Source organism: Megascapheus bottae, chromosome 28 (genome assembly GCF_031878675.1).
Source record: "Megascapheus bottae isolate mThoBot1 chromosome 28, mThoBot2.hap1, whole genome shotgun sequence".
Taxonomy (NCBI): domain Eukaryota; kingdom Metazoa; phylum Chordata; class Mammalia; order Rodentia; family Geomyidae; genus Megascapheus; species Megascapheus bottae.
In genome coordinates, this window is record NC_143536.1 from 13,475,951 (window position 1) to 13,501,234 (window position 25,284).

A 25,284-nucleotide genomic window follows, 5' to 3' on the forward strand; every position below is an offset into this window, starting at 1 on the left:
CTATGATAGTCACAAGTCAAATGTCCACAAGACTTCAGGCTTCAGTGTTTTAAGGTCAATTTTTCCTTTGCTAACTTACACCAAATGGATAAGCTTCTATTTTAGGCAGTTTACAAAGTCCTGTAACATATCCAAGATTTCATCTACATTGCTGATTTTGGTTTGATTTGTGGGTCATGGGGCTTGAACACAGGGCCCGAGCTCTATCTCTGAGCTCTTTTTTGCTCAAGGGTAATGTTCTACCACTTCCAGTTTTCTGGGGGTTAATTGGAAGTAAATCTCAGACTTTCCTGCCCAGGCTGACATGGATTACAGTTGTAGGCCACCAGCGCCTAACTGATTTTTATTTTATTTTTGTTGGTTGTTGGACTTGAACTCTGGGCATGTATGTTGTCCCTGAGCTCTTCAGCTCAAGGCTACAGCCCTACTCTTGGAGCCACAGTACCACTTCCAGTTTTCTGGTGGTTAATTGGAGCCAGACTAGGCTGGGTTTGAACCAAGATCCTCAGATTTCAGACTCCTGAGTAGCTAGGATTACAGGCTGATTTTTAAAAAAATTAGGAATATTTGCTTTTCAACCAGAACAACAATGTATTTAGCAATATTTTGTAAATTTAAATAATTCCTTATTGGTCTATCTTTTTCCTCTTATCTGTGTTGGTTCTTTGTGTTTTCTTCTTGTTTGGAGATTAAGTGCTGTTCTTCATTTAGAGGTCTCCTTCTTCCCTGAGGCTTTTCAAGATGCCAAGAGTGACTTCAGTCTGCCTATCCCCTTTGCTCTTGATTCTGTTCCCATTGCCTTTCCCTGTGCTTATTTCTTGCCCTGTTTGCTATTCTTTCCCTTGTCTTCATTCAGAAATTCATCACTAAGGGTTCAGACTCTTGCTTAGTATCACAAAAATAACGTGCCCCATACATGTTTGGTCCCAGCAGATTGCTACATGGAACGCTGTTTTACTAGGTCATCACTTTCTCTTCAGTCACAATCCCTGCCTCACACTTACCTACCCTCTGGCTCTCATTATCTCCTCACTTAGATGTTTTATCCCTTGTACTTACCATCATATTTAAATATGCTTGTTAATTATTTCTTCTAAGCTCTATGAGGATATCTTGTGAGACTCAAGGTCCCAAACCATGACTAGCACACAAACAAGGAAGACAGTATATGGACAGAACAAATGGATGAATCCTGGTAGCTCAATCTTCAATGGGAACATCACCCATCAATCATAATAGAGCTGATCCAATGACAAGGAAGAGATCTCTTGTGATTCTTCCCTCACCCCCAGTACAGGGTATACAACTATGCTTCTCTGGGTCCCGAAGACCACCCACCACAACTAAAAAACTGGACTCATGGGAACAGGCAGAGTAAGGTACTAGCGTTTTTAATACAGTCTGATCAGACTAATTCACATCACAAGGTCAACCTGGGCTCGCTCATGTGTGATACAACCAAGGTACACAGGCCCCTACCTGCTGGTTCTTCTACCTTCCTGGCTCCCAACAGCAATGAAACCTCTTACCCTCCTGACCAGACTAGCATTTTTTAAAATTCTGCATAAAACTATTTCTTCCATAGACTCCAAACAATCAACTAGCCAAGTTAATTATAGTACATCTAAACGAAGTTTAATTCTAACCCTAAGGTGTGACTGCGGTTTACAAAGAGCTCTGTATCACCTGGAATAGCTTTCAGTAGCAATTCACTACAACTGGTCCTAAAAATATATATATAATAATAATAATAATAATTAGAGAATTAAAACCCAACAGCAAGTTGAATAGTTAAAATCAGGTAAGAACTGGAATTTGGGGTGGGAGTGTCCTCAATAGCTGAGCTTGTCCTAACAGTGAAACAGTAGCCTACAACAGGGCTCAGGAAGGCCCAGAGCCCTCTAGGCCAAAGGCTAAGCTCAGGAGGCTCTCAGAGGACAGGTACCCCATGGTCCATTGGATGCTGTAGGCTTCTGGCTTCCTTTAAAACAGTTGGGCATTAGGTTATGTGTGTGAAGGAGACACTACTGTGGTTTCTTTTGACAGGTACAGTAAGGGGAAATGAGGAATTAAGGGACCAAAACGACTGAGGTCCTAGAATGCCTTAGGGTTTGGATCTGGGATTGGGATCACTAATGACTGAGCACCAGGAATTCCAGCTTCCTCACTGGAGAAACAGGGGCTGGTGCTGACTTATAGGCCTATGTAGTGTTTTCTGCCCTCTCTCTCTCCCTCTCCCTCTCCCTCTCCCTCTCTCTCTCTCTCTCTCTCTCTCTCTCTCATACCTGGTCTTGCAGATATTTCTGCAGAGTCTCAGATGAGAATCTATTCTAAAGACCATTGAGGGGAACGGGTGACTGAGTGGGAGTAAGGTTAGGGTAGGGTAGGGATGGGGGAGGGGTTTAAAAATGAATAAAAATCTCTCAGCTACAGAACCCCCAAACATTACTTCCCTCCGCATTCACAGCATTTCTCAGCAGTCCCCGATGGCTGTTCCCGTGGGGACGTTGCATCTGTCTCACTTCCCCTCAGGCCCCATGGGCTGCTGGTCCACCTCAGGATCTACTAAGGATGATGCAAAGGCCGACTGAACAATCTGAAACCCAAAGGACTCTAGGAGAGACATGTTCTGCTGGGGAGAGAAAGGTGAGCCAAGGGCAGGGCCCAGGTCCCCTAGGGGGCCCCCAAGGGCCCGGACATGCACCTTCTGAATGTGTTTGTTCAAGTAGGACTTAGAACGGAAGAAGCTCCCACATTCAGGGCATGGGTACTTCTTCTCCCCATCAGACTCCATTTTGTTTTTAGGGACAGCCATGTCACAGGAGAAGGAGCCGTTGGCACTTTGCTTCTCAGGTGTCTTCAGGTCACTGGCATCAGAAAGGTCACCATAGGAGTCGGAGCTCTCAATCGGATCCTGATGTGAGCATTTCTGGCCTTCTAGAAAAAAAACAAAACATAAGAAAGAGATGAGGCCAGGTTCTGGAAATGCCCTCTCCTAGAGAGGTCATGAGAGGCCAGTTAGTTCACAGGCCTATGGAGGGTAGTCAATGGCCAGCCATTGCCATGGCTTCCACCATGGAGATTCAGCTGGTCTGTCTGGGAGACTGGAGAGTCTATGGGCGGGAGGCTGTGAACCTTCCTCGATGTGCACTCTTCATGCAGGTGTGTATGTGTGTTGCTCACCATCATTTCAGCCTGCTTCAAGAAAGGGTACAGACAGGGGCCTCTATTGCTTTTGCCTAGCATAACTGAAGGATACCCACCTCTTAGGTGCTCCCTTGAGTGCTTCTAGGGGTACAGCTACTCTGATGATGCCCAGCAGGCATACCAGTGGTCTCATTTCCAGTACCATACTAGCTACAACTCTCACAAGACAGCCAGAACCAGAACTGTGAGGACCTCTACTGACCCCACCAACAGCTCAGACAGAAACCAATCCAAACACAAGCCATGTTTGACCATCTTCCTCCTACTAAAACCCTTCTGGAGCCATGCAGCCAAAGCACACAGATTAAAAAGCAACTCTAAACAACTCAAGTCAGCTGGGTGTTCCCAGTCAGAGGCCCAGGACAAGGGAGGCCAAGAGACAACCCTCACTGCTCTGCTCTCCTGGCCCACACTGGGGTCATTCTACCAAACAGCAGCTTCCTGTCTGGGTCCAGAGAGTCATGCCAGGATGAGAGGTCTATGTTGGGCGCATGGAGCATGCTACCTCCACCATCTGCTAATCTCTACCACCTGTTCCAAGGAGGAACCAATGTGACACACCACCAAACAACCTGAATCAACATGTAAGGATGGGCCTGGGAGTTCTCCACAAACCATCTCTGAATCAGAGGCATCAATCAGGTAGCTCATTTATTGCCATGCATCTCATCAACACAGCCAGAGGCTCTCCATAGAAAAAGCTACAACCAAACACTTCAATCACAGAAGCCAGCCATTGGCTCCCATAGGACCAACCAAGGAGAAAGCATTCAGCCCCAGCTCCACACCATCCTACAGGGCAACAGGCAGAGGACAGACTTAGAATGACTCATCATGCAGGTCCTTCTTCTTGCCCTGGGCCTGGTGTGTCTCTGAAGGGCTTCAGTGATTGAGAGACCGCAAGGAGAAAGGAAGAAGGACTGGGGAAGAGGAAGTAGGGGTTAGATCTCTACAATGCTCTAAGAGCTCACTCACTGCTCTGGAATGAGATACCCATGGTGACTTTCATCCTAGAGACCACGGCACTCAGACCTCTGAGCCTCCTCAAGGCAGCTTTCCTGTCTCCCCACGCCCGGCCCAGCGCCCCCACAACACAGTCTGCGCAGAGAAGCAAAGTGCAGAGCAAGGGGTCGCTTGCCTTTGTTGCCATAGGTCCTGGCGCAGTGGAACGCTGCTCCCCCATTCGGGATGGGCTCCTGGTGCCTGGAGACCTGGGGAAGGGGAACACCGTGGTGGGTTTTAACATGGACCTTTAAGTAGGAGGCAGAGGAGAAACCTAAACAAGACAAAAGGAGATGAGATCCCACAGCCAGCAAGAGACACATCTCTGCTTCCCCACTGCCTCTCCTCTGGGCTGCTCTGGCTAGCATTCCCAGCACAGGTGCACCTAGAAGGGGCTCCTTCTTTGGCTCAAAAACAGCTGTAACCACAATGAGCTCAGGCTGGAGGGTATCACTGTCCACGAATCCACGTCTCTGCAAGGCTGCATGGAAGGGCCCAGGCCAGCCCCCTGATGGCCTGGCCTGAGATCCTGCTCCTTCTGATGGTGCCAGTGGCTAACTGCCTCTGGACTTACTTGGTGCCTTAGCCACAAGTGGTTGGGTGATATCCCACAGCCCCAGGTCAGCTCCAGGGACCACAGCTAGAAAAGTGATTGGAGAAGGACTCCAGATAGCAGAAGCCTGCTTAACACTTCTTTCAGGAAAATCAGATGGGAGATAAAATAAAATGCTCAAGGGATGCCTCCAGGGGACCCTCTTATGTCTGGTAGGTTATAATCTAGTGTGTTAATTTTTCTTTTTTCTTCTTTTCCAGTCCTGGGGCTTGAACTCAGGACCTGAGTATTATTCTTGGGCTTTTTCCTCAAGGCTACCGATCTACCACTTGAGCCACAGCACCACTTCCAGCTTTTCTACGTATGTGGTACCGAGGAATCAAATTCGGGTCTTTTTGCATGCTAGGCAAGCACTCTACCACTAGGCTAAACTCCTGGCCCCTAGTGTGTTATTTTTTTCTACCTTAAGAATAACTGGATTTAGCCAGATGCTGGTGGCTCACACCTGTAATCCTCGCTACTCAGGAGGCTGAGATCTGAGGATCTTGGTTCAAAGCCAGCCTAGGCAGAAAAGTTCAAGTCCATGAGACTTATCTCCAATTAACCACCAGGAAACTGGAAGTGGCGCTGTGGCTCAAGTGGTACAGCACTAGCCTTGAGCTCAGGAGCCCAGGGACAGGACCCAGGCCCAGAGTTCAAGCCCTAGAACCTGGATTTAACAACTGCTTAGTATTTGGAAGAACAGAAATAGGAAATGATGTCAAAGGGCATGGTTGTATTCATGTGGTATTTTTGGTTTGGGAGCATATATCACGTTCACTCAGAAGGAGAAGCAAGGATTGTCTCTGCCTTTATTTTGAAGGATAAGCAGTCTAGCCATCTTGGAGCCATTTCAGCTTACTCCACAATGCCCACAAGATCTCTTGGACTGCCAAATTATAAGCTCAGCCTTATAGCAGCCATGAGTCCAAGGATACAGAATCAAGTAGACTAATAAAAGGATTTCAATTTGAGTTTTGCAGAAAGGAAGCCCACCCCAGTCAAGCATCATAAAATATCTTTAGCAGAAACCAAAGTTTTTTTTTTGGTCAGTCATGGGACTTAAACTCTGGGCCTGGGCATTGTCCCTGAGTTCTTCCGCTCAAGGCTACCACCCTACCCCCTGAGCCACAGTGTCACTTCTGGTTTTCTGGTGGTTTTTTTGGAGATAAAAGTCTCATGGACTTTAGTGCCTGAGCTGGCTTTGAACCAAGATCCTCATATCTTAGCCTCCAGAGAAGCTAGGATTACAGGTGTAAGCTACCATGCCGAGCCAGAAACCAAAGCTTTTAAGTACAAGATCAACTTGGGATTCCAGGGCACAATTAGTTTATGCTTAATCCATCCCAGATCTGATCATCATCACATTTTCAAGTACTTTCATTCCCCCCCCCCCCCTTTTTTTTCCTTTTTGGCCTGGGCGCTGTCCCTGAGCTCTTCCAGCACAAAGCTACTGCCCTACCCCTGGACCTGGGTGTTGTCCCTGAGCTCTTCAGTTCAAGGCTACCACCCTACCCTTGAATCAAGTCCCACTTCTCATTTTCTAGAAGTTAGTTGGAGATAAGAGTCCCGTGGTCTTTTGTGCCCAGGCTGGCTTGGAACCTTGATCCTCAGATCTCAGCCTCCTGAGTAGGTAGGATTACAAACGTGTGCCACCACACCCAGCGCATTCCCTTTTAAAAATGACAGTCGCCGGATTTAGAGTGAGATCCGCTGCTAATGGGGAGTGGCTGGAACGTGCCGTGAGATCTGAGGACCACAGCTCAACATCAGCCCAAGCAGCAAAGTCTGTGAGACTCTTAACTCCAATTCACCACCAAAAAGCTAGACGGAAAGCTACAGTGGCAGAGCAACTAAAAAGAAAAGTGGGTCAGGAGCTTGGCCCTGGTTTGGTAGCGTGCTTGCCTAGTATGCACAAAGAGCCGGGTTCGCGTAGAGAAAACCCAAGGACAGCACTCAGATCCTGAAGTTTAAACCCCAAGACTGGCAAAGAAAGAAAAACAAAGACAAAAAAGAAAAGGAAGCTCAAGGGCAACACCAAACCCCTGAGTTTAAGATCTAGCACCAGGGCTTAAAATCAATATGAACTGCTTAGCCTCATACCAGTGCCAAACTATATTCCTAGCTACTCAGGAAGCTGAGATCGTAAGGTCACAGTTTGAAGCCAATGTAGGCAGGCAAGTACATGAGACTCTTATCTCCAATTAAGCACCAAAATAGAAGTAGAGACATGGCTGAATTTGGTAAAGTGCTAGCATTGAGTAAAAAAAGCTCAGAGAAATGTCCAGGCCCTGAGTTCAAGCTGCAGGATATGGGAGAGACGGAGTAGGGGGCGCGGATGGAGAAGAGGGAGAGAGATTCATCTTTTGCAAACACTAGTGGTATTACCAGGCCTAGCACAATGCACACCTTTCTGCAGTTTTTTTTTTTTTTTTTTGCAGTAATCAGGTTTGAACTTAGGGCCTTGTACTTGTTAGGCAGGCGCTCTAGCACTTGAAACATAGTTTTAGCCCTCCACAGAAATTATTATTCTATGTGTTGAAAATTATCATAACTATTTTATAATGAATAAATAGAAAAAGAACCTTCAGTCATGTCTACAGCTAAATGGGAGACTTGTACTCACTCCCACCCCAAGGCCACTAATACTTGGCCTGTAACCACTGGCAAGCAAGTTAGTGGGTGCCTGGAAACCTTTTAGACTCCTTTTTTTAAACATCCTTTGAACTTTTGCAAAGTCATTTGCAAGGGCATCTACAAAGTTCACTGTCACCAAGAAACATCCTGTTTGTAGGTTGGGATAGATGCTGCTGGTAAACAAAGGGCAGACTCATGGGAAGCAGATTTAACAAATACTCCTGACAGCAACAGTTAGTGGTTCTGGAAAGAAATGTGGGATCAGGAGAATTTCCCTTCATTTCCTAACACAGCTACTTCAAAGACACACCTAGACCAGGTACTGCTATCCTGTCCTGCCTAGGAGAGTGAGTTGTCTTAAACGGATGGCCTGGGGCCAGTCACTGGAGGACAGACTGGCTGGACCCATGTACACATTGCCAAGAAGGAAGCCAAGTGAGGAATGAATCAGGATGAATGGGAATGAGGTTCTCAGCCCTGTCCCTTGTCAGGTGGCACTGTGGAGACTTCCTAAGCCAAACCCAGCGACAGTAGCCTCTGACAACTAGCACCAGATATTAGAACTTTCTGATAATATGATGAGGCCACTTTAATAGGAAATTTTTCTTTGGTTGTAAATCCACTGTGGGGCATCTGAAGTAGCAGGAAGCCCTCCCGTGGCATACGAGAGAAGGTCTACTGCAGAGTGAATGGAAAGGAATAGCAGGATGCCTGGAGTTTATATTTACACTGTGTGGGGAGAACTCTACCAAGGGAATACAGCAGGTGCTCAATAAAAACTTCCTGCATTTTCCTGGAAAACAATTTTGAGAAATAACGTGGCAGGGTCCTTTTAACTTCACCCCAGCTGCAGACTTGTACTATCTATAGCAAAACTATTTGGCAGGGTGGCAGGAATGGATCCGCAGCTGCCACTTAAAGCTGAGAATTTAAACACAGAGCAACCCAACCGCCAAGTGTTGGAATGAAACAGAAGCCGAGTTTCCGAGCAGAACACATCTTTGAAGCCAGACATATTTAGTTGGAATTTTAAATGCACCCACCCATTCATCACCGATTAACAAAAGAGCCAAACAGGCAGCTTGATCCCAGGCATTCACCCGATGGAAACACTGGGTGTACATGTGACTGCCAGTACAACAAGAAGTCACCACCCTCTCACTCTAGAAATGAAGAATTTATTAGTAAAAGGCCAATCCTTAGTTGCATGTTCTCAACTGCTATCCTTAAAATTTGCATTCCAGAAGCAAGTTCTCCAGAGCCTGCTTTCATCTCTGTAAATGGATTGGGAGCTGCTTTTCTGTGTGCAAACGCTGGAAGGACATTGGCACAACAGCTCAGTAGAGCAAACGTCAATCCAGAAGAATCATAAATTGTCCACATCCATGCACCAATCTGCTTACCCAATGAAAAGAAGGTTCTTTTACCTTTGAAGAAATGATGTTTGAGTCTAGGTGTTTTTGTCCAAGACTCACCCCCCCCCCTTTTTTTCCCTTTTTGGTCAGTTGTGGGGCTTGAGCTTTAGGGGCCTGGGCAATGTCCCTGAGCTCGTCAGCTCAGGACAAGTGTTCTTTCACTTTGAGCCTCAGATCTCCGCCTCCTGAGTCACTGGGATTTCAAGCATGAGCTACCAGAACCCAGCGTGCCCAAGATCCTTGACAAGCTTTCCAGGGCATGTGCCTATATTACAAAGACTCTTGCTACAGAAATTTTTAAAAGAAGAAAAAAAATCACCAGACCAGGTCCTTCTCTCCAATTCAACTGACTTCTTCAATCTGAGGGTATGGGAACGACTTCCTCCACCACAAATGGCCTTCCTCTACACATGATATAAAGCATATCATGGATTGTCTCTAGGATAACGATAAGGTCGCTTTTACCCTAACTGGGACCGAATTCAAGTGTGGGATTAGAGTCCCAATGCAGATTGCCTTCCCTCTTTTCCATTACTCACAGCCAGGAGTCTCTTTTCCTGGTAAAGACTGAGTAAGTCTACATATAGGTCAATAGCTAGCTGATAGTTTAACGATTTTAGGACTGAAGGTTCTGAGAAAAAAGCTAGTTTACTCAATTTAATCTTTTTAATCCAGTTTTTCTGGTGGTTAATTGGAGCTAGAGGTCTCACAGACTTTTCTGCCTGCGCTGGCTTCGAACCGAGATCCTCAGATCTCAGCCTCCTGAGTAACTAGGATTACAGACTTGAGCCCCCGATATCTGGAAGTCCTGTACTTTATTTATTTGTTTGTTTGTTGTTGCCTGTCCTGGACTTAAACTCAGGGCTTGAGCACTGTCCTGGGCTTTACCACGTGAGCCACAGCACCACTTTCGGCTTTTTCTATGTATATGGTACTGAGGAATCAAACCTGGGTCTTAGTGCATACTAGGCAAGCACTCTACCACTAGGCCAAACTCCTGGCCCACTCCTATATTTTTTGCCATCCCAGGAACCAAACCAAGATCTGGCATATCCTAAGAAAGCTTTGCCTTAGAGCCTCATACACAGCCCTAAGAAAATTCATTCCTGTATTCAGGAATTCAGGATGCAGGGCAAGGATTACAGAGTTCTCTGCATTCTTCGTGTGTGTGTGTGTGTGTGTGTGTGTGTGTGTGTGTGTGTGTGTGTGTGTGTGTGTGTGTGTGTGTGTGTGTGTACTCTACTGGGGCTTGAACTCAGGGCCTCACGAGGCTTTTTGGCTTACAGCTGGTACTCTATCTCTTGAGCCATACCTGGGTTTCTCTTCTAACCTTCATCCTCTGCTCTCAGCTTCTAGAGTAGCTAGGATTACAGGTGTGAGCAATTGGTGCCCGACTAACTCTCTACATTCTAATTCCAGCATTTCATTGTCTTTGGTGTCCAGAAAGAACTTTATTCTCTTCTTAGGAAAAGAGCCTTCTGTCCTCTTCTAATCCCCTTCTCTTTGTGTGTAGATGTATGTCTTCCTATTTCTGCCTAAGGAATGAATCCAAAGACAGCATCCTGCTTCTTCACTTCTAATAAAAACAGTCATTTTCTTTTCCTTCTGAGTAACTAATGTAAGCTTCCTGCTTTGACTCTGGCTGGGACCCAGAGCTGGTTAGCCTGTGATTCTCTATAAGAACAGGTAAAATCTTCTGGATTCCATCATCCGACTAATCACATAGCTTATATTTGTTGCCCAAGTGGATTATTTTTCTTTTCCTTGTCATGGGGCATAAAACTTCTTACTCTTTTTTTGGGGGAGGGAGGAGGGGAGTGGGTTATGGGGCTTGAATTCTGGACACTATCCCTGAGCTCTTCAGCCCAAGGCTACCACCCGAGCACTGGAGCCACAGCCCCACTTCCTATTTTCTAGTTTTTTTTGTTTTGTTTTGTTTTTGTTTTTTATTTTCTAGTTATTAATTGGAGATAAGAGTCTCAGGTCCTTTTGTGCCCGGGGTGGCTTTGAACCTTGATCCTCAGATCTCAGCCTCCTGAGCAGCTGGGATTACAGGCATGAGCCACCATACCAGGCTGACTTCTTGCTCTTACTTGCCTTTTTCATCCTACCCCTTGAGTCTTACTTCCACTTCTGGCTTTTGTGGTTAACTGGAGATAAGAGTCCCAAAGATTTATCTGCCTAGGCTGCTTCAAACTGGGATTCTTAGATCTCAACCTATGATTACAGGAGTGAGCTACTGGTACTGCCCAAGCCCTTGTTACTAGCTCTTGGGGAAAGAATCCGAATGTATAATACTTGTTAAATTTACCACATCAGCTCTCTATTTTTTTTTTTGGGGGGGGGGTTGTTTTGTTTTGTTTGCCAGTCCTGGGGCTTGAACTCAAGGCTTGGGCATGGTCCTTAAACACTTTTTGCTCAAGGCTAGCGCTGTGCCACTTGAGCCACAGGCACCACTTCTGGCTTTTTCTGTGTATGTGGTACTGAGGAATTGAACCGAGGGCTTCAAGCATGGTAGGCAAGCAATCTACTACTAGGCTTATGCTCCTGGCTCTTTTTTTTTGTTTTGTTTTTGCTGTTGTTTTTTGTCAGTCCTGGGTTTTAAACTCAGGGGCATTGTCCCTGAGCTATTGCTGGTTCTTCTTCTTTTTTCTTGCTTGTTTTTGTTTTTCCAGTCCTGGGCTTGAACTCAGGCCCTGAGCACTGTCCTTGGGCTTTCTCAAGGCTAATGCTCTACCACTTGGAGCCACAGCACCATTTTTGGCTTTTTTTTATTCTATGTATGAGGTACCAAGGAATCAAATCCAGGTCTTCCTGCATGCTAGGCAAGCATTCTACCACTAGGCCAAACTCCCAGCTCCCCCTTAACTTCTTTTGCTCAAGGCTAGTAGGCTACCCCTTGAGCCACAGCACCATTTCCAGCCTTTTCTGAGTAGATGAGAATCAGCATGCAGGAACTTAATCAGTCATGCTTTTTCTGAAGATAAAGAGTCTCACAGACCTTTCTGCCTGGGCTGGCTTGGAACCATGATCTTCAGATCTCAACCTCCTGACATTAGGATTATAGGCATGAGCCATCAGTGTCCAGCTATCAGCTCTGTCCTTACAGCCAGTTTTCCTGCTGTTTCTTGTTGCCCTTCTTTCCTCCCACGCTGGGCACCTGCATTTCCTGTCCAGTTTTTGCTGGGTTTCTCATTAGCATCCATCCTTTTCCACTCTTATTGGTTCTTAATTCTGGTCACTAAATCAGTTCTGGGACTGGTAACCTCAACACTGAAAACTTTATGGAAGTTTTGTTGGTGGCATGTTATCATTATTTTGATAACATTATTTGGCTGTCAGGAAGCCAGTTAAAGATGAAACAAGATAAGAAACCAGCTTTTTTTTTTTTTTTTGGCCAGTCCTGGGCCTTGAACTCAGGGCCTGAGCACTGTCCCTGGGCTTTCTCAAGGCTAGAGCTCTACCACTTGAGCCACAGCATCACTTCTAGCTTTTTTCTATGTATGTGGTACCGAGGGATTGAACCCAGGTCTTCATGCATGCTAGGCAAGCACTTTACCACTAGGCCACACTCCCATCCTCCCCCCCCTTTTAAAAAAAAAAAAATAGAACTTGGGCTGTCCTGATTAAGTCCCTGCACACACAACCCCAGTGCTTGCTCCCCAAGGGAAGCTGTCAGAAAACAGGACAAACCACTCAAGCAGCTTTTCAGTACTACATCTCCCCTTTTTAAAGCAGGTTGACTGGTGTAGTACGAGCAGCGATATCCAGTGGCTTTCAAGACAAACCTCAGGTGTACAGTTCCAGAAAACCAAGAGAACCAAGCTACTCACCAAGACTCTCTGGGAACATGGAGATAGCCCAAACACACCCAAGGAGGAGTCCAAACAAGACCTGTTGTGCCGGGTCCTAACCAGAGTGCCAGCACTCTTACAAAATATAAGAATGAGAGCTCCCCACGTGTGCAGCAAATCCTGGATTCAGAGAACTTTTACCTACCTTGTTTCCTGGGCTCCTTACAACAACCCTACGAGATGGAAATGATGAGGGTTCTTAATCCCCTGGAAAGAAGAACCTCAGGCTTAAAGGGAAGGGGCAGTTCAAGGCCACATAGTGAGGGGCTGGGACTAAATGCTGGGTCCCACGATTCTTAGTTCATTACCCAACCAACTAAGCCATACTCCAACCTTACAAAAACATCAGGGCAACCATGCCCTGTGAAGCAGCACATCCAGCAATGCCCACACCTGGCCAGAGCAAGCTCACCATGCAGAAGTCTCTTGACATTAAGGCAGACAGTTGCCATGACCTCCTTCAGTCTTGACAAGGGAGCAAGCCTCCCCCCACGGAAGCCTGAGCACTTCCGACAACCAGCTAAGACCCAGACGAACCTCAGAGATGGCCTGACTTCATTCAACACAACATCGATGTCCACCTTGAACTCAAGCACTCTGCCCTGCTCAAAGCACCTTCCATTCTCTTCTCCCATCAAGGCCACCATCTACCTGTTTGGGTTCTTTTCTAACCATTTGTGCTAAAAACTTTCTGCCTCTGCTTCCTCTCCAAACTCAATCCCTTTTCCTGGCTGCTCAACATCATCTGCCAGCGAATCATCCAGCAAAAGCTTTGAAGCAGGACCTCCTTATATTCTACTTTGGGGCCCAGTCACTTCCTCATCAACCTCAGCAGTTCAACAGCACCTGCAAAATGCATCCATCCGATCAACCTGCGCTCTTGGGCCCAAGTTCAAGAATCACCTCTCCTCTTCCTGTCACTATACTCCTAGCATCTCCCATTCCAAACACCCCTAAACTTCTTGGGAAGGAAGGAATTGCAAACGGCTAGCTGGGTGATCAAAATGTTTTTAATCATTCAGTGGGAAGAGAGGACGTTGCAGAGTGGAGTCTTGAGGCGGGGGGGTGGGTGGGGTGAAGATAAATCTGAACCTCCCATGCAAGTCCAGGCCCCACCTTGGGACATGACAAAACAGTGGGGAGATTACCTCGGTTACAGATACTGCAGAAGTTGCTGGGCCCCTCGCTATGCTTCTTCAGGTGGTCTGCCATGTATGCTGCTCGCAGGTACTTCCCACACACCTGACAGGGCACCTTGTCTTCATGACAAGCCAGGTGGGAGCGCAGACGGTCTCGAGTGGCGAAAGAAGCATTGCAGGTCTGAGTGCAGAAAGAAAAACCAGAATGAGGCAAAATCAGGTGTTCCAAACCTGACCTAGTATACCACAAGGTAAAAGTAGTATATGGCCATCTGGTGAACTTTTAGGAAGACAGTGTTCAGAGTTGGGTTCAGCCAGACGCTGGTGACTCACACCTGTAATCCTAGCTACTTAGGAGTCTGAGATCTAAGGATCGCGGTTCAAAGCCAACCCAGGCAGGAAAGTCCGTGAGACTCTTATCTCCAATTAACCACCAGAAAACTGAAAGTGGAACTGTGACTCAAAGAATAGAGAGCGTGCTAGCCTTGATTGACCTAAAGAGCTCAGAGATAGTGCGCAGGCCCGGAATACAAGCCCCATGACCAACCAAAAAAAAAAAAAAAAAAAAAAAGGTTTTGTTCAGGCTTTCTATTTAGAATGTCAAATGTCTGCTCTTTATTTCCCAGGATACTTTCTCACAGTACCCCTATCCGGAAGCATAGCACTGTTACCAAAGATATGCCACGACCAGGGTTAACCAAGTTCTGTGTTCCTCCACAGAGTGAAGCAGCAACTTTAGGTACACTGACTATTACGTGACTCATGAATGTTTTTGGAATATAAACCACTCTTCCTGCCCCCCTTCTCAGGTGTGTCCTGATTGCTTCATACAAAGAATTCAATGTATTCATTCCACTTAACAGTAACATTGGCTACAGGGGAATAAAAAGGCAGGAGAAAGTGCAGAGATAACTGAATATTTTTCCTGAGTCTGAATTGTAACAGCAGCCCGTAAAATGATAGCTTTGATTGTGCTAATGGGAGAATTAGCAGGGAATGAAGGCCAAAGGCTTTGAGAGCATTAAGTGCTAGAAAATGAGGACAGTGACACCAGCCTGTACTGACTAAGCAAGCCCTCAGCTTAACCTGAGAGCTGTCCATCTCACCCAGCCCTCCAAGGCAGGCTGTGTGACACCTCTGTGTGGCACGTTTATCCAGGGGTACACACATGGCTATACCTTGCCCTGAGCACCCACTCCCAGACAAGCCCCAGAGTAGGCAATTCAGGTGCTGAAAGTCAGCTTCTGCACCCTAGGAATAAGGCCCCAAGTCCCCAGGCCTTTCTCGGGGCTTGAAGGACCTGTTTAGTAATGGGTCTTATCTCTCCCTAACATCCCTTCCTCTTCTAAAGTGTACAAAAGCACCCCAGCCTTGAGAGATACCACATATTTGCAAGCACCAGGAAGAGGCTTTCAACTATTTTGGTTCCATGGGTAGTGTCCAAGTCACTTCTTTTGTCTGTGTGTGTTTATTGTTTAGGACTCTGAAAGAAAGTAGCATCTACCTTCAAGGGCATTATAAATGAAATATGAACTCACTGAAGAACTCATATCTCATTTACCAACTGTACCAGAGCTGCCTCTACTGCCTGATTAGAAGATGGAGATCCTGAGAACCTGAGATCTCAAGGTAAGTGTCTGAGCGAGTCAGCACATGCAAGCCATTATTTGTCTCAACTGGACATCCAAAGCAAGAATCAAACTCATGAAACATGCCATTGCTGACCATTCCAGTCCCAGATATCTGTGCCAGCCCAGGCCTGGCTGTTCCCAGTCATTGATTTTTTTTTTCTTTTTAAGTAAATATTACAAACTTAAACAGAACAATTTATCCCAGAGAAATACTGCTTTTATCTGTTTCGTTCTATTTGTTTGTCTATGTTCAGGTTACTTGTTTAACGATTGCAAATTGTAGCCAGGCGCTGGCAGCTCATGCCGATAACCCTAGCTACTTAGGAGGCTGAGATCTGAGGACTGCGATTCAAAGCCAGCCTTGCAGGAAATTCCATGAGACTAAACAAAGCTACACAAATTGCCAGCAATGGAGCTGTAGATCAAGTGGTAAAACATCAACTGGCCTTGATCACAAAAGCTCAGGGATAGCACCCAGGCCCAGAGTTCAAGCACCAGGACTAGCCAAAAAAGAAAATAAAAAAAAAAAGAAAAAGAAAAAATTAGGGCCAGGAGTGTGGCCTAGTGGTAGAGTGTTTGCCTAGCATGCACAAAGCCCTGGGTTCGATTCCTCGGTACCACATACACCAAAAAAGTTGGAAGTGGTGCTGTGGTTCAAGTGGTAGAGCCTTAGCCTTGAGAAAGCCCAAGGATAGTGCTCAGGCCCTGAGTTCAAGCCTCAAGACTGGCTTTAAAAAAAAAAAAAATTAGTAATCTTAACTAAAAAGTCAACTTGCCCAGAACAGGGCACTTTTTATCCTGGCTACTGGATCATATTTTTAATCTTAGCTACTCAGGAGGCTGAGACTGGAAAGATCGCAATTCAAAACCAGTTCAGACAGAAACATCTGTATGGCTCCATCTCCAATTAACCAGCAAAATGCTGGATTAGGGGTGTAGTTCTAGTGATAGAATGCCAGCTGTGAACAAGAAAACTGAGTAAAAGCACAAGGCCGTGAGGTCAAGCCCTAGTACTAACACAAACAACAACACAAAAAGTCAACTTGCCTCCTAGCGAAAGCAGCAGTCTAAACGTTCTTGCCATGACTAGACTAGGACTCAGGCAATTCTTGTCTCTCCCTATTTATGGCTGGGCAAACTTAAGGCCCTGAGAGGATCAAGACAGTTGAGATGTGACCAGCCCTGAGGCTGTGCTTTTACCATCTCCAGGTAGTATCTTATGAGAGAAAAGTGATGGTGGTCCTTGGGTTTGGGGGATCTAGTCTCTGCTGACAGGGAAAGATGACAGAATTTAGTCAGAGAAACCTCAGCACCTAGGTGACTCAGAAAGCTGGATACTCAGTCTTAGGGTCACAGGTAGGCCCCACCACAGTCCAGGGGATCTTGTGACCCCCAAGTCCACCAGCCTATAAAGGACAGCAAGGGCTGTCATTAGTACCCCTGGGGGTTGCACTTGTTTATCCAGAGGGAAAAGCTGGCTTTGCCAGTGACCCAAAGACCACTCCTCCAGCAGTGAGATGAGTGTTTTAAACCTCAGGACTGCAAGGAACCAACATGAACCGGGTGTAGGAAAATGGAGCTGAAAGCACACATTCAGGATTCTGTCTTCCACAGTCCCCGGGAGAGGGAGCCACCAGAGAACTATAAAAGGGATGCCTTGTTTCTCTCCCTGGCCTTCTTTTGGGATCTGCCCTCTACAGGCTTTGCCTGTCATGCTTTGCTACCTAAAGATGATGGACAGCCAACCCTCAATTATCCACAAGTGGATTATCCATGTGGGGATTAGCTAAGCAAAATTAAAAATCCTAGACCAGGCTGGCTTCCCCCAGCCCTTCCTCCATTGATTATATCTCAAGGAATGAAAGCTAACTTTAGTCTGAGCAAACAATCAGCAATGTAAATTTGCTACTGAGGAGAAAAAAAAAAGACACAACAAAAACTTTCACTGTGTTACAAAGCCAAGCTGAAGGAATGACTGGCTTGTTTGTATGAGGGTTAACCCTCTGTACCTGCACTCCCCAAGGTTTTCTGAGGAATTTGTCCACGTCTAGGCCTGCCAAAAATTCAGACAACACAGAAAATGAAAGAGCTTGAGTCACAGACCCAGGATAGAGGGAGAGAGAAGGAGGGAGGAGGAGGGAGGAGGAAGAAAGAGGGAGGGAAGGAGGGAGAGGGAGGGAGGGAGGGAGGGAAGGAGAGAGGGAGAGAGGGAGGGAGGGAGAAAGAGAGAGAGGGGGGAGGGAGAAGGAGAGAGAATGAAAGAAAGAGAAACTCAATGGGCATACCCAGAATCTCTATGCTGAAACTACTTCAGAGAAAAGAGAGAAAAGTGCTTCCCGGTCTGCAGACAGTGAGAAGACAGAGAGCCAGCACCACAAAGCCTTTGGTGCTTGGAATGCCTGTCTTATGCCTAACCAGCGCTTATGCAGCTGGTAGTTTTAGGAGGCATACCTGCAGGGCCTGGCCCAGGTCTCCTGAGCTAGCTCCTCACCACTCTATAATGAGCCCCAATCATGTTCACCTACATTTCTTAAAACTGTTCATCCTGTGAGCTGAGGCCCAAATTGCACCATAGGATGCTATTGCATACCTCCTCTACCTCTGCTAGCAGATGGAATCTGGCAGCCCAGCAAAAGTCTAAGAGCAACACATGAAAGTCCACCTCTGTGTGTCTTGTTAGTCCCCTCCTGAATGCACTCCAATTTACCCTTCAAACCAGCCTGAGATGTAGGGCCACTGGAAGCAACTGGAGATCTGAGGTGCTCTACAGTCTCAGCTCCAGGATGAATTCCCGGGGGGAAATGTCTCCTGTCTCCCCCACCCCAACCCCCAACTCATAAAGCCAACAGTGCCTGAGCCACATGGGTCAGTTAGAAGATTCAGGCCAAGCCTCAAAGAGGCTTGTGTTTCCATGCCAAGTCTGAGGCTTCTGCTTCTGCCTTCAGATGGCCTTTCTGCTCAAGCCAGGGCACCAATTTCTATGACTGGCCCCTTTCATCCTTTGTGGCAACAGGAGAGACCAAGAGGTAGGGTCTGTGCCCAGCCTGCCAGAGACCTAAGGTACTAACTTCCAAAGAGCCATCTCTTTACTGCTGATATTCTCAGCATACTACACAACACCAAACAGATGTCCTGCTGTTTAACCAAGCCCAGACACACCTGGTTGGCTCCTCTACGTGAGTCAATATGTCTTCACCTGCTGGGTCATTGTTAGGGAACTCTGGTTACAGGGCCAGGAGTGTGCACTGGAGGGAAGGGAGGGCAGGAGCAGGCTCACACAGCAAGGAACAGCGATGTCGGTGTTATGACACAGACCAAGGACAAAACACACAAAGCCTCAAATGTTAGAATGAAAACTTTTATCAGTCCTATTCTCCCCGCTTAGGCTGCGGGAGGAGGGAGAAGGGGATTAAAGAACACACCAATAGGATTTGGGGTTGTTGGGAGATCTATATCTGCTTCATCATTCCTAAACCTAAATACTGAAGTGGCCCAATATAAAGCTACTTATTAGTTTCCTTACTAAGAAGATCAGCTAAAAAAATAAAAAAAAAAAAATAAAAATAAAAATAAACTAAACAACTCTAAAAACACGACATTCTAATTCATTAGCCAGAGGTGACAGCAGTCCTATCTGAAACAGGAAGAGGACAAGGGGGCTGACCCTGGTTAAAACTGTGCCAGAGGGTTCTCTGGGTGTAGATCCCCACCTAGAGTGACAGAAGGAGTGGCTAGGATCCTTTTTAAAAATGCCTCTCCTGGCATGTGATGCCAGGAGGGGAAGCAGATTAATTGGGGCTTGGCTTCTGGGAAAGCACCAACCTCCAAATCGCCCAGACAAGGACAGGTGCCTGAGGACCCTAACCTGTTTACAGGGGAGGCAAGAGAGCCCAGAAACCGGGAGGCTGGGGACAGGACCACACACAGGAAAGGTTCACCCTGAGTTGGGAAACACTCCCCAAGTCACAGGGGAAGACCTGCGGGGCAGGGACCACCTTGCTGGCCTCTCCCCAAAAGCAGGAGTACCCTCTAGGCCATCAGAAGACTCCCATTCCGCTCTCCAGGGAGGCTCGGGCTAACCTACAGGCCACTGGCTAAAGGCCCGGCTGCCCTCTGGGGTGGTCCAGCCCTGCCTCAGATATCCTGGTGGGGCTGGACAGAAGAGAGCGTTGCTGGAGTGTGCTGGACTCAGGTTTTCGAGGGTTGGGAATGATTTTTTTAGAGAAAGGGAAAAGGCGGTGTCAGGAACCGAATGGGACGACCTCCACAAAGCAGGCTGGGCAAAGTCCCATGATGGCAGGTCGCTAGGAAGAGGTTCCAGGGGCGGCAGGCCGCTGCTGCTCCCAACCCACACCTGGAAAAAGGGCAGAGAGCGCAGGTTACCCCCCCAGGCCACCGGGCACACCCCACTGCCCGCCGAGGTCCTCCTATTCTGCTCAACACCACTACTTGGGAGCCAGAACGGGCTCTACGATGGAAGAACCAGAAACAGAGAGGGACAAGAGGCAGCCAAGCAAAGAGATCCGAGCAGGCCCACCCTGGGTCACCCTCCTCCGGGGAGGCTGCCCGGCCTGTGCACAGTCACCCCTGCCTGCAGCCCTGCCTTTTACCACCAACAAGTTAAAGGAGAGAAGCAGCCAGAGGCTGTAATGGCTGCCCCACAACCCTGCCTCACCCTTACTGGACAGGTTCTTGGCTCAGAAGAGGGAGAAACCTAGAAGACAGAAGCATATTTTCCATCCACACAGGAAGGCACAGTGGCTAGGAACAGAAAACTCATATCTTCTGGGTATCAGCAATGCCTCCAGATAGGGTTCAAGCACACGTGGGTAAGAATCTGCTGCTGCCTGCCCTGCCTGGTACTGTCTCTTGCTGTTTAGTACTTCATAAACCCTGGCTGTTCGTACACATGACTCAAGATGGCACCCCACTTCCCTCTGCCCTCCTCCATCCCGATTTGGTACCCAAGGGCAAGAAAACCCAGAGGAGCTCCATCTCTGGCCAGAGCCCTCTCAAATTCCTACAGTTCCCACAAGACTGCAAAACCAGCAACCTGGCCCAGCAAGGTGCCAAGTCCTTCCAGGACAACACTTTCAGTGATGTGGCCCATCTTCCAAGGGACTGGCAAACACCAGGAAAGGAAAGCCAAGCCACAGAGTGAAGATAAGACAGGGTGGGAACCAGGACCAAGCAACCAGGAAGGAGGGAACATCAGCCATGGGGGAAGGGAGGGGGGCTGGAGTGAAGAACAAAGGAGGGCAGAGGGAGGAGGATGGAGACAAGAGCGGGAGGTGTGCAAAGCGGTGGTCAGTCAGCCTGGCCCCAGCACACACAGCAGTGCACTCACGGCTGTGGCTGTGAGACCAACAACATTCTCTTTCTGCCCACCTTTGCCCTGGCCTGGCCCCTACCTGACACTTGTGAGGCCGCTCAGAAGTGTGCACCTGCTTGATATGTCCATTCAAGTGATCAGGCCTGGAAAAGAGAACCAAGAGGGACTTTAAAAGAAGACACTGAAAGAAGAGCACAAACTTGCCCAGCCCCCCAGACTCACACGTACACACACAGAGCTGAAGAGGACTCCCTCTCCCCACCCCCAGCATGACAAAGACAAAGTCACCACCCAGCTCCGGCTCTCCAGGCCCATTTTCTCAGGGGGGGGGAGGGGAAGCAAATGTTTGCCTCTGATCTTGCCTACCCACCCCCCACCCCACCCCCCCAGCAGCAACTCAATGACTTCTAGGACCAGAGCCCCTTTAAAATGAGACTGGGTTGCCTCAAGGCGGCCTTTCCAGGAAAGGGGGGTTTGGGGGGGGGAGGATTCATTGTCCAGACTAAAGCCCCTTAGAAACTCAGTGCTCCCCTCCCCCCAGCCTCTCTAGCAGTGGCAGCCAATGAATGCCACCCAGATGGAATTCAGTCCCCAGAGGCTAGCAACGAAGCCTTAGGTCTCCAGCTGGGTTGGTAAGCCAGATGCCCGCCAGAGCAGGCAGGTGGGCAAGGGCTGCCAGACCGGTAAGACTGGTTCCTGGTTGGGGCCCCTGTGAGGGAGTTCTCCACCCCTAGGCTCTCACACAGGAGGTCCTTAGGATTCAAGTGAAAACTGACCTTTTAGTCTAAATATTTTCTAAAGAGGAAAACCTAAACCACCCTCTACTCTGCTCCCAGAGAAGCCCGAGTTCCCCGACAGGCTCACTAGGAAGTAAGTCTAAAGGAAGTCCTGTCCCCCTTCTGTTCTCTCCTCAGAACACCTGGAGAATCTGTAGATTCCCTTAGGTTCTGAGCTACCGAGTCAGAACAGATCAAAGATCAGAGCCTTGGGTGCCCAGCTTTATGTGTCTCAACCCCTGGGGGTCATGTGAGAGGGAATCTAATCCTGCAGGACTGCCAAGGCTCTGGACTGAAGGATCTAATGCCGGGGATGCCCCAGATATACTGGTTTGTCCTCCCATTCAGCAGCCATTCAAGCACCAAAAGTCTTGGGAGGAGCCTGGCCTCCTGCCCCCAGAGGGGGCCTCAGGCCTGGTGCTGGAAGCACAAAGGGAGCCCAGGGAGAAGAAAAGCAAGGCTCAGTGGCTTTGGCCTGAGGAATCCAGCCTCTTCTCTGAGGCCTCAAGAAGACAGTACAGCATACCTAAGTGCCAGAGAACTTGTCAGAAAAGCAACAGCAGCTCTTAGCACCTCATCTCAAAATCAAGGACCTTCAAACACTATCCTCAAAGCTGGCACAGTCCTGTAAGGGCTAATGCCCCCCCCTCCCGCCCCCAACCCCCCAATTTCACATTCTCAGATCTTGGCAAAAAGCTGTGTCCCGAGGGAGGGGGACTGAAACAGGTCGTGACGGGGGATAAGGAGGGTGCCTTTCTCACCTGGAGAAGCCTTTCCCACAACTCTGGCAGATGTAGGGCTTGCCTACGGACCCATCATGGGATCGCACGTGGTAGGACATCCGGTCTTTCCTCTTGAACCGCAGCCCGCACACGGGACAGGAGTAGGGCTTCTCCCCGGAATGGGACAGCTTGTGTCGGTTGAGATGGTACACATCGCGGAAGATCTTGCCACAGATCTCACAAGCCACCTGCTTCCTGGTCCTGCTCCTCTTTCGGGGGCCGTCAGGGTCCTCAGAGATGGGGAGCCCATTCTCACCCAGCCTTGGAGGAGGAAGATCGATGTAGCCCAGCTGGAGACTGGTGACACCGTGCTGGGCCTCGTGCTGCCGGAGCCGGTTGGCGTCGGTGAACACCTTCCCACACAGGCCACATGGAAGGATGCCGGCCTCCCTCAGGCCCCCCGGGGACCCGAACATGGAGTCCAGTAGGTTGGCCTTCCTGGGGCGGCCCCGGCCTCGCTTGCTAGTCAGTGGCGGGGCACTGGATGCCACATTGGGGAAGGGGGAAGTCAGCAGTTGGGGGGACAGGGGTCCAGCCACCATGGGCAAGCGGTCCACCCCAGGTAACACAGGCAAAGAAGCTTGGCCGGCAATGGCTGCACCTGCTGCCCGGGCAGCCTCGTCCTCCGGCTGCATGCTGCCCGCGATGCCGTTACTATTGGCCGCCAAGGCTGCCCCGTTAGTCATGTCCAAAGGAAAGCCCAAGTCCGAGGTCCCAGGCGGCCGGAAGAGCATGATGTCGGCCCGGGCGGGGGGCACCAGGATCTGCACGTTGGACTGTTTGATGACTTCCTGGCAGATCTCGATGACCGACCTCATCAGCAGGAACTTGGCGGCGGTCATGAGCTCGGGGAAGCTCTCCAGGCGTACCACGATGCGGGAAGTGTAGGCGAAGTCCAGGATGTCCCCGAACACCTTGGAGCTGATGGTGTGCATCTCTAGCTCCCGGCTGCCCCCGGCCCCGCCGCCCGGAGCGGCCGCCGCGCCCCCCACGTCTGCAGGACCCCCGTCTGCGGCACCTCCGTCGCCCAACTGGGCGCTGAACACCGACTCGAAGTACTCGCTGCAGGCTGCCAGCACGGCGCGGTGCGCCGGGAAGCTCTCGTCGCCCACCCGCAGGAGCACGTCGCAGAAGCGGCCGCCGTTCTTGCGCTGCTGGTTCAGGTTGTGCAGCATCTCCGTACTGTGCCTGCTCACCTGGTAGGTGTAGCAACCCGACGGGCCGCAGGAAGCGTCGTTTACCCGCTCCATGGCCGCCGCCCCCTCCCACTATCTGGGCCGCGGCACCCAACCCGCCCCCCCCTCCCTTCCCCTAAGCACCGAGAAGCGGGGCGCAGAGGACACGTCCACTCCCCACACGTGCCGGCCCGGGGGCTCTGTAGTCTCGCAGGTGCGCCCCGCGCACACGCCCCCCCTCCCCGTCCAGATCCGACTGTCTAGACGGCAGAGTGCACCACCCCCCACATAGCCGCCGCCGCCACCCCCCACCGGATCGCACGCTCCCCTCCTCCGCGCGTCGTCCTCCCCTTCTCCGTCTACCTTGGGGAGGGGGGGGGTGCGCGAGCGAAGAGGTGCGCCCCTCCTGCAAAAGCGCCCGCCACCTCCCCTCCCGCCCGCTAGGCGGCGCCGGCGCCCGGCCAAGAGGGGCGCGCGCACGCGGGGAGGAGGAGGGGGGGGCAGGGAGAGGAGGAGGAGGAGGAGGGGGAGGAGGAAGAGGAGGCGGAGGAGGAGCGGCCGGCGGCGCAGGCGCGTGCGCTCCGAGGCTTTTCCCGGGCCCGCTGGGGGCGCGCGCTGCGTCCCCTGCAAAGCGCGAGCCGGGGCGGGGGCGCCGGAGCAGAGGAAACAAAAGGCGAAGGCGGCGGCGACGGGGCGCGCACGGGGGCGGAGGTGCGGGCTCGGGCTCCAAGTCTGGTGGCGGCGGCAGCTGAAGCTGGCGGGCAGCGGCGGCGGAAAAGATGGGCCCTTCCCAGGGCCGGGCGCAGGCGGTGGCGGAGCGGCGGCGCTGCGGCCCCGGGCTCCGTGTGTTCGGAGCGGAGGAAAGATGGCAGCGGCTGCACTTCCTCTTGCACTTTCACCCCTGGGGGGGGAGGAGAAGGAGGGGGGCGATACCAACAACACCCCCCCTTCTCGCTTGCAGGAAAAAAAAAAAAAAGGCGAGCTGGGCGTGGGGGGGTGGTCCGAGGCCCCCGGCCCTGCACGTGCGCGCCCCGGTCCCCAAGCCGGGCTGCCCCACGCGGCAAACTTTCCACTTTCTTTGTGCCGAGCGCCCCCCCCTCACCCAACCGAGGATGCACGTCCCCCCTTCTCTATTTATACACCCCCCCCGCAGCTCCGCTCCCCCCTCCCGCTTCCTGCCCCCCCACCCCCCAGCTCCGCCAATGCTAGCGCAGCCTGAGCCCCCGTCCGGTCCCCGCCTCCCCACCCCGCCCGCGGGGCCGGGGGCTGCAGTTTCAGTCCCCCCCCCCCCCCGCCCCGACCAAAGCAAACGTAGCGCCAAGCCAGCAAACCAGCTCCCACTGCCCTCCCTTACCAGCGGAGAGTGTGGGCCAGACGCTGGGAGGGGGAGAGGCCGTAGGGTGCAGATCCGAGCCCCCCAGCCGCTTTTGCGCACCCGCGGGTCGGGCGGGCATCGGCACCTATCGTGGCCCCACTTCGATCCGCGCAAGTCGTCCGCGATCGCTCCCAGGTTCCAGCCCTGGGGCGGGGGTGGGGGGTGAGAGGGGTGCGGGCGGAACCCCCTGGATTCCTTTCTGAGTCTCAGTGACCGAGGTGAAAGGGCTGCACGCGCAGGAGAGCCGGGGAGAGGAGACCATCCGTAGATCTGTCCCCCACCCCCAGCCCCACTCGTTGAGCTTTGTGCGCTGGGGAGCGGGAAGTCACCGGCTTAGGGAGAAGACCCTAGGAGAATGATGGACAGA

General features: G+C 50.2%; 1 protein-coding gene across 4 annotated transcripts; it reads right to left on the reverse strand.

The window, feature by feature from the left end:
- Nucleotides 1-1,375: 1,375 nt before the first annotated feature.
- Patz1 (POZ/BTB and AT hook containing zinc finger 1) lies at nt 1,376-23,976 on the reverse strand. 4 transcript variants are annotated; one of them, XM_090320496.1, is made up of 5 exons: nt 22,347-23,976; nt 20,889-20,952; nt 13,856-14,027; nt 4,346-4,483; nt 1,376-2,937 (listed from the first exon to the last, which is right to left on the reverse strand). In XM_090320496.1, the coding sequence occupies exons 1-5, from the start codon at nt 23,615-23,617 to the stop codon at nt 2,519-2,521; spliced, it is 2,064 nt and encodes a 687-aa protein (XP_090176622.1). In that variant the 5' UTR covers nt 23,618-23,976; the 3' UTR covers nt 1,376-2,518. The 4 variants fall into 4 exon arrangements, with proteins under 4 accessions (XP_090176622.1, XP_090176623.1, XP_090176624.1 ...); XM_090320498.1 differs by having other exon boundaries at nt 2,804-2,937; nt 4,346-4,418; XM_090320497.1 differs by lacking the exon at nt 4,346-4,483.
- Between the last annotated feature and the right edge of the window lie 1,308 nt (nt 23,977-25,284).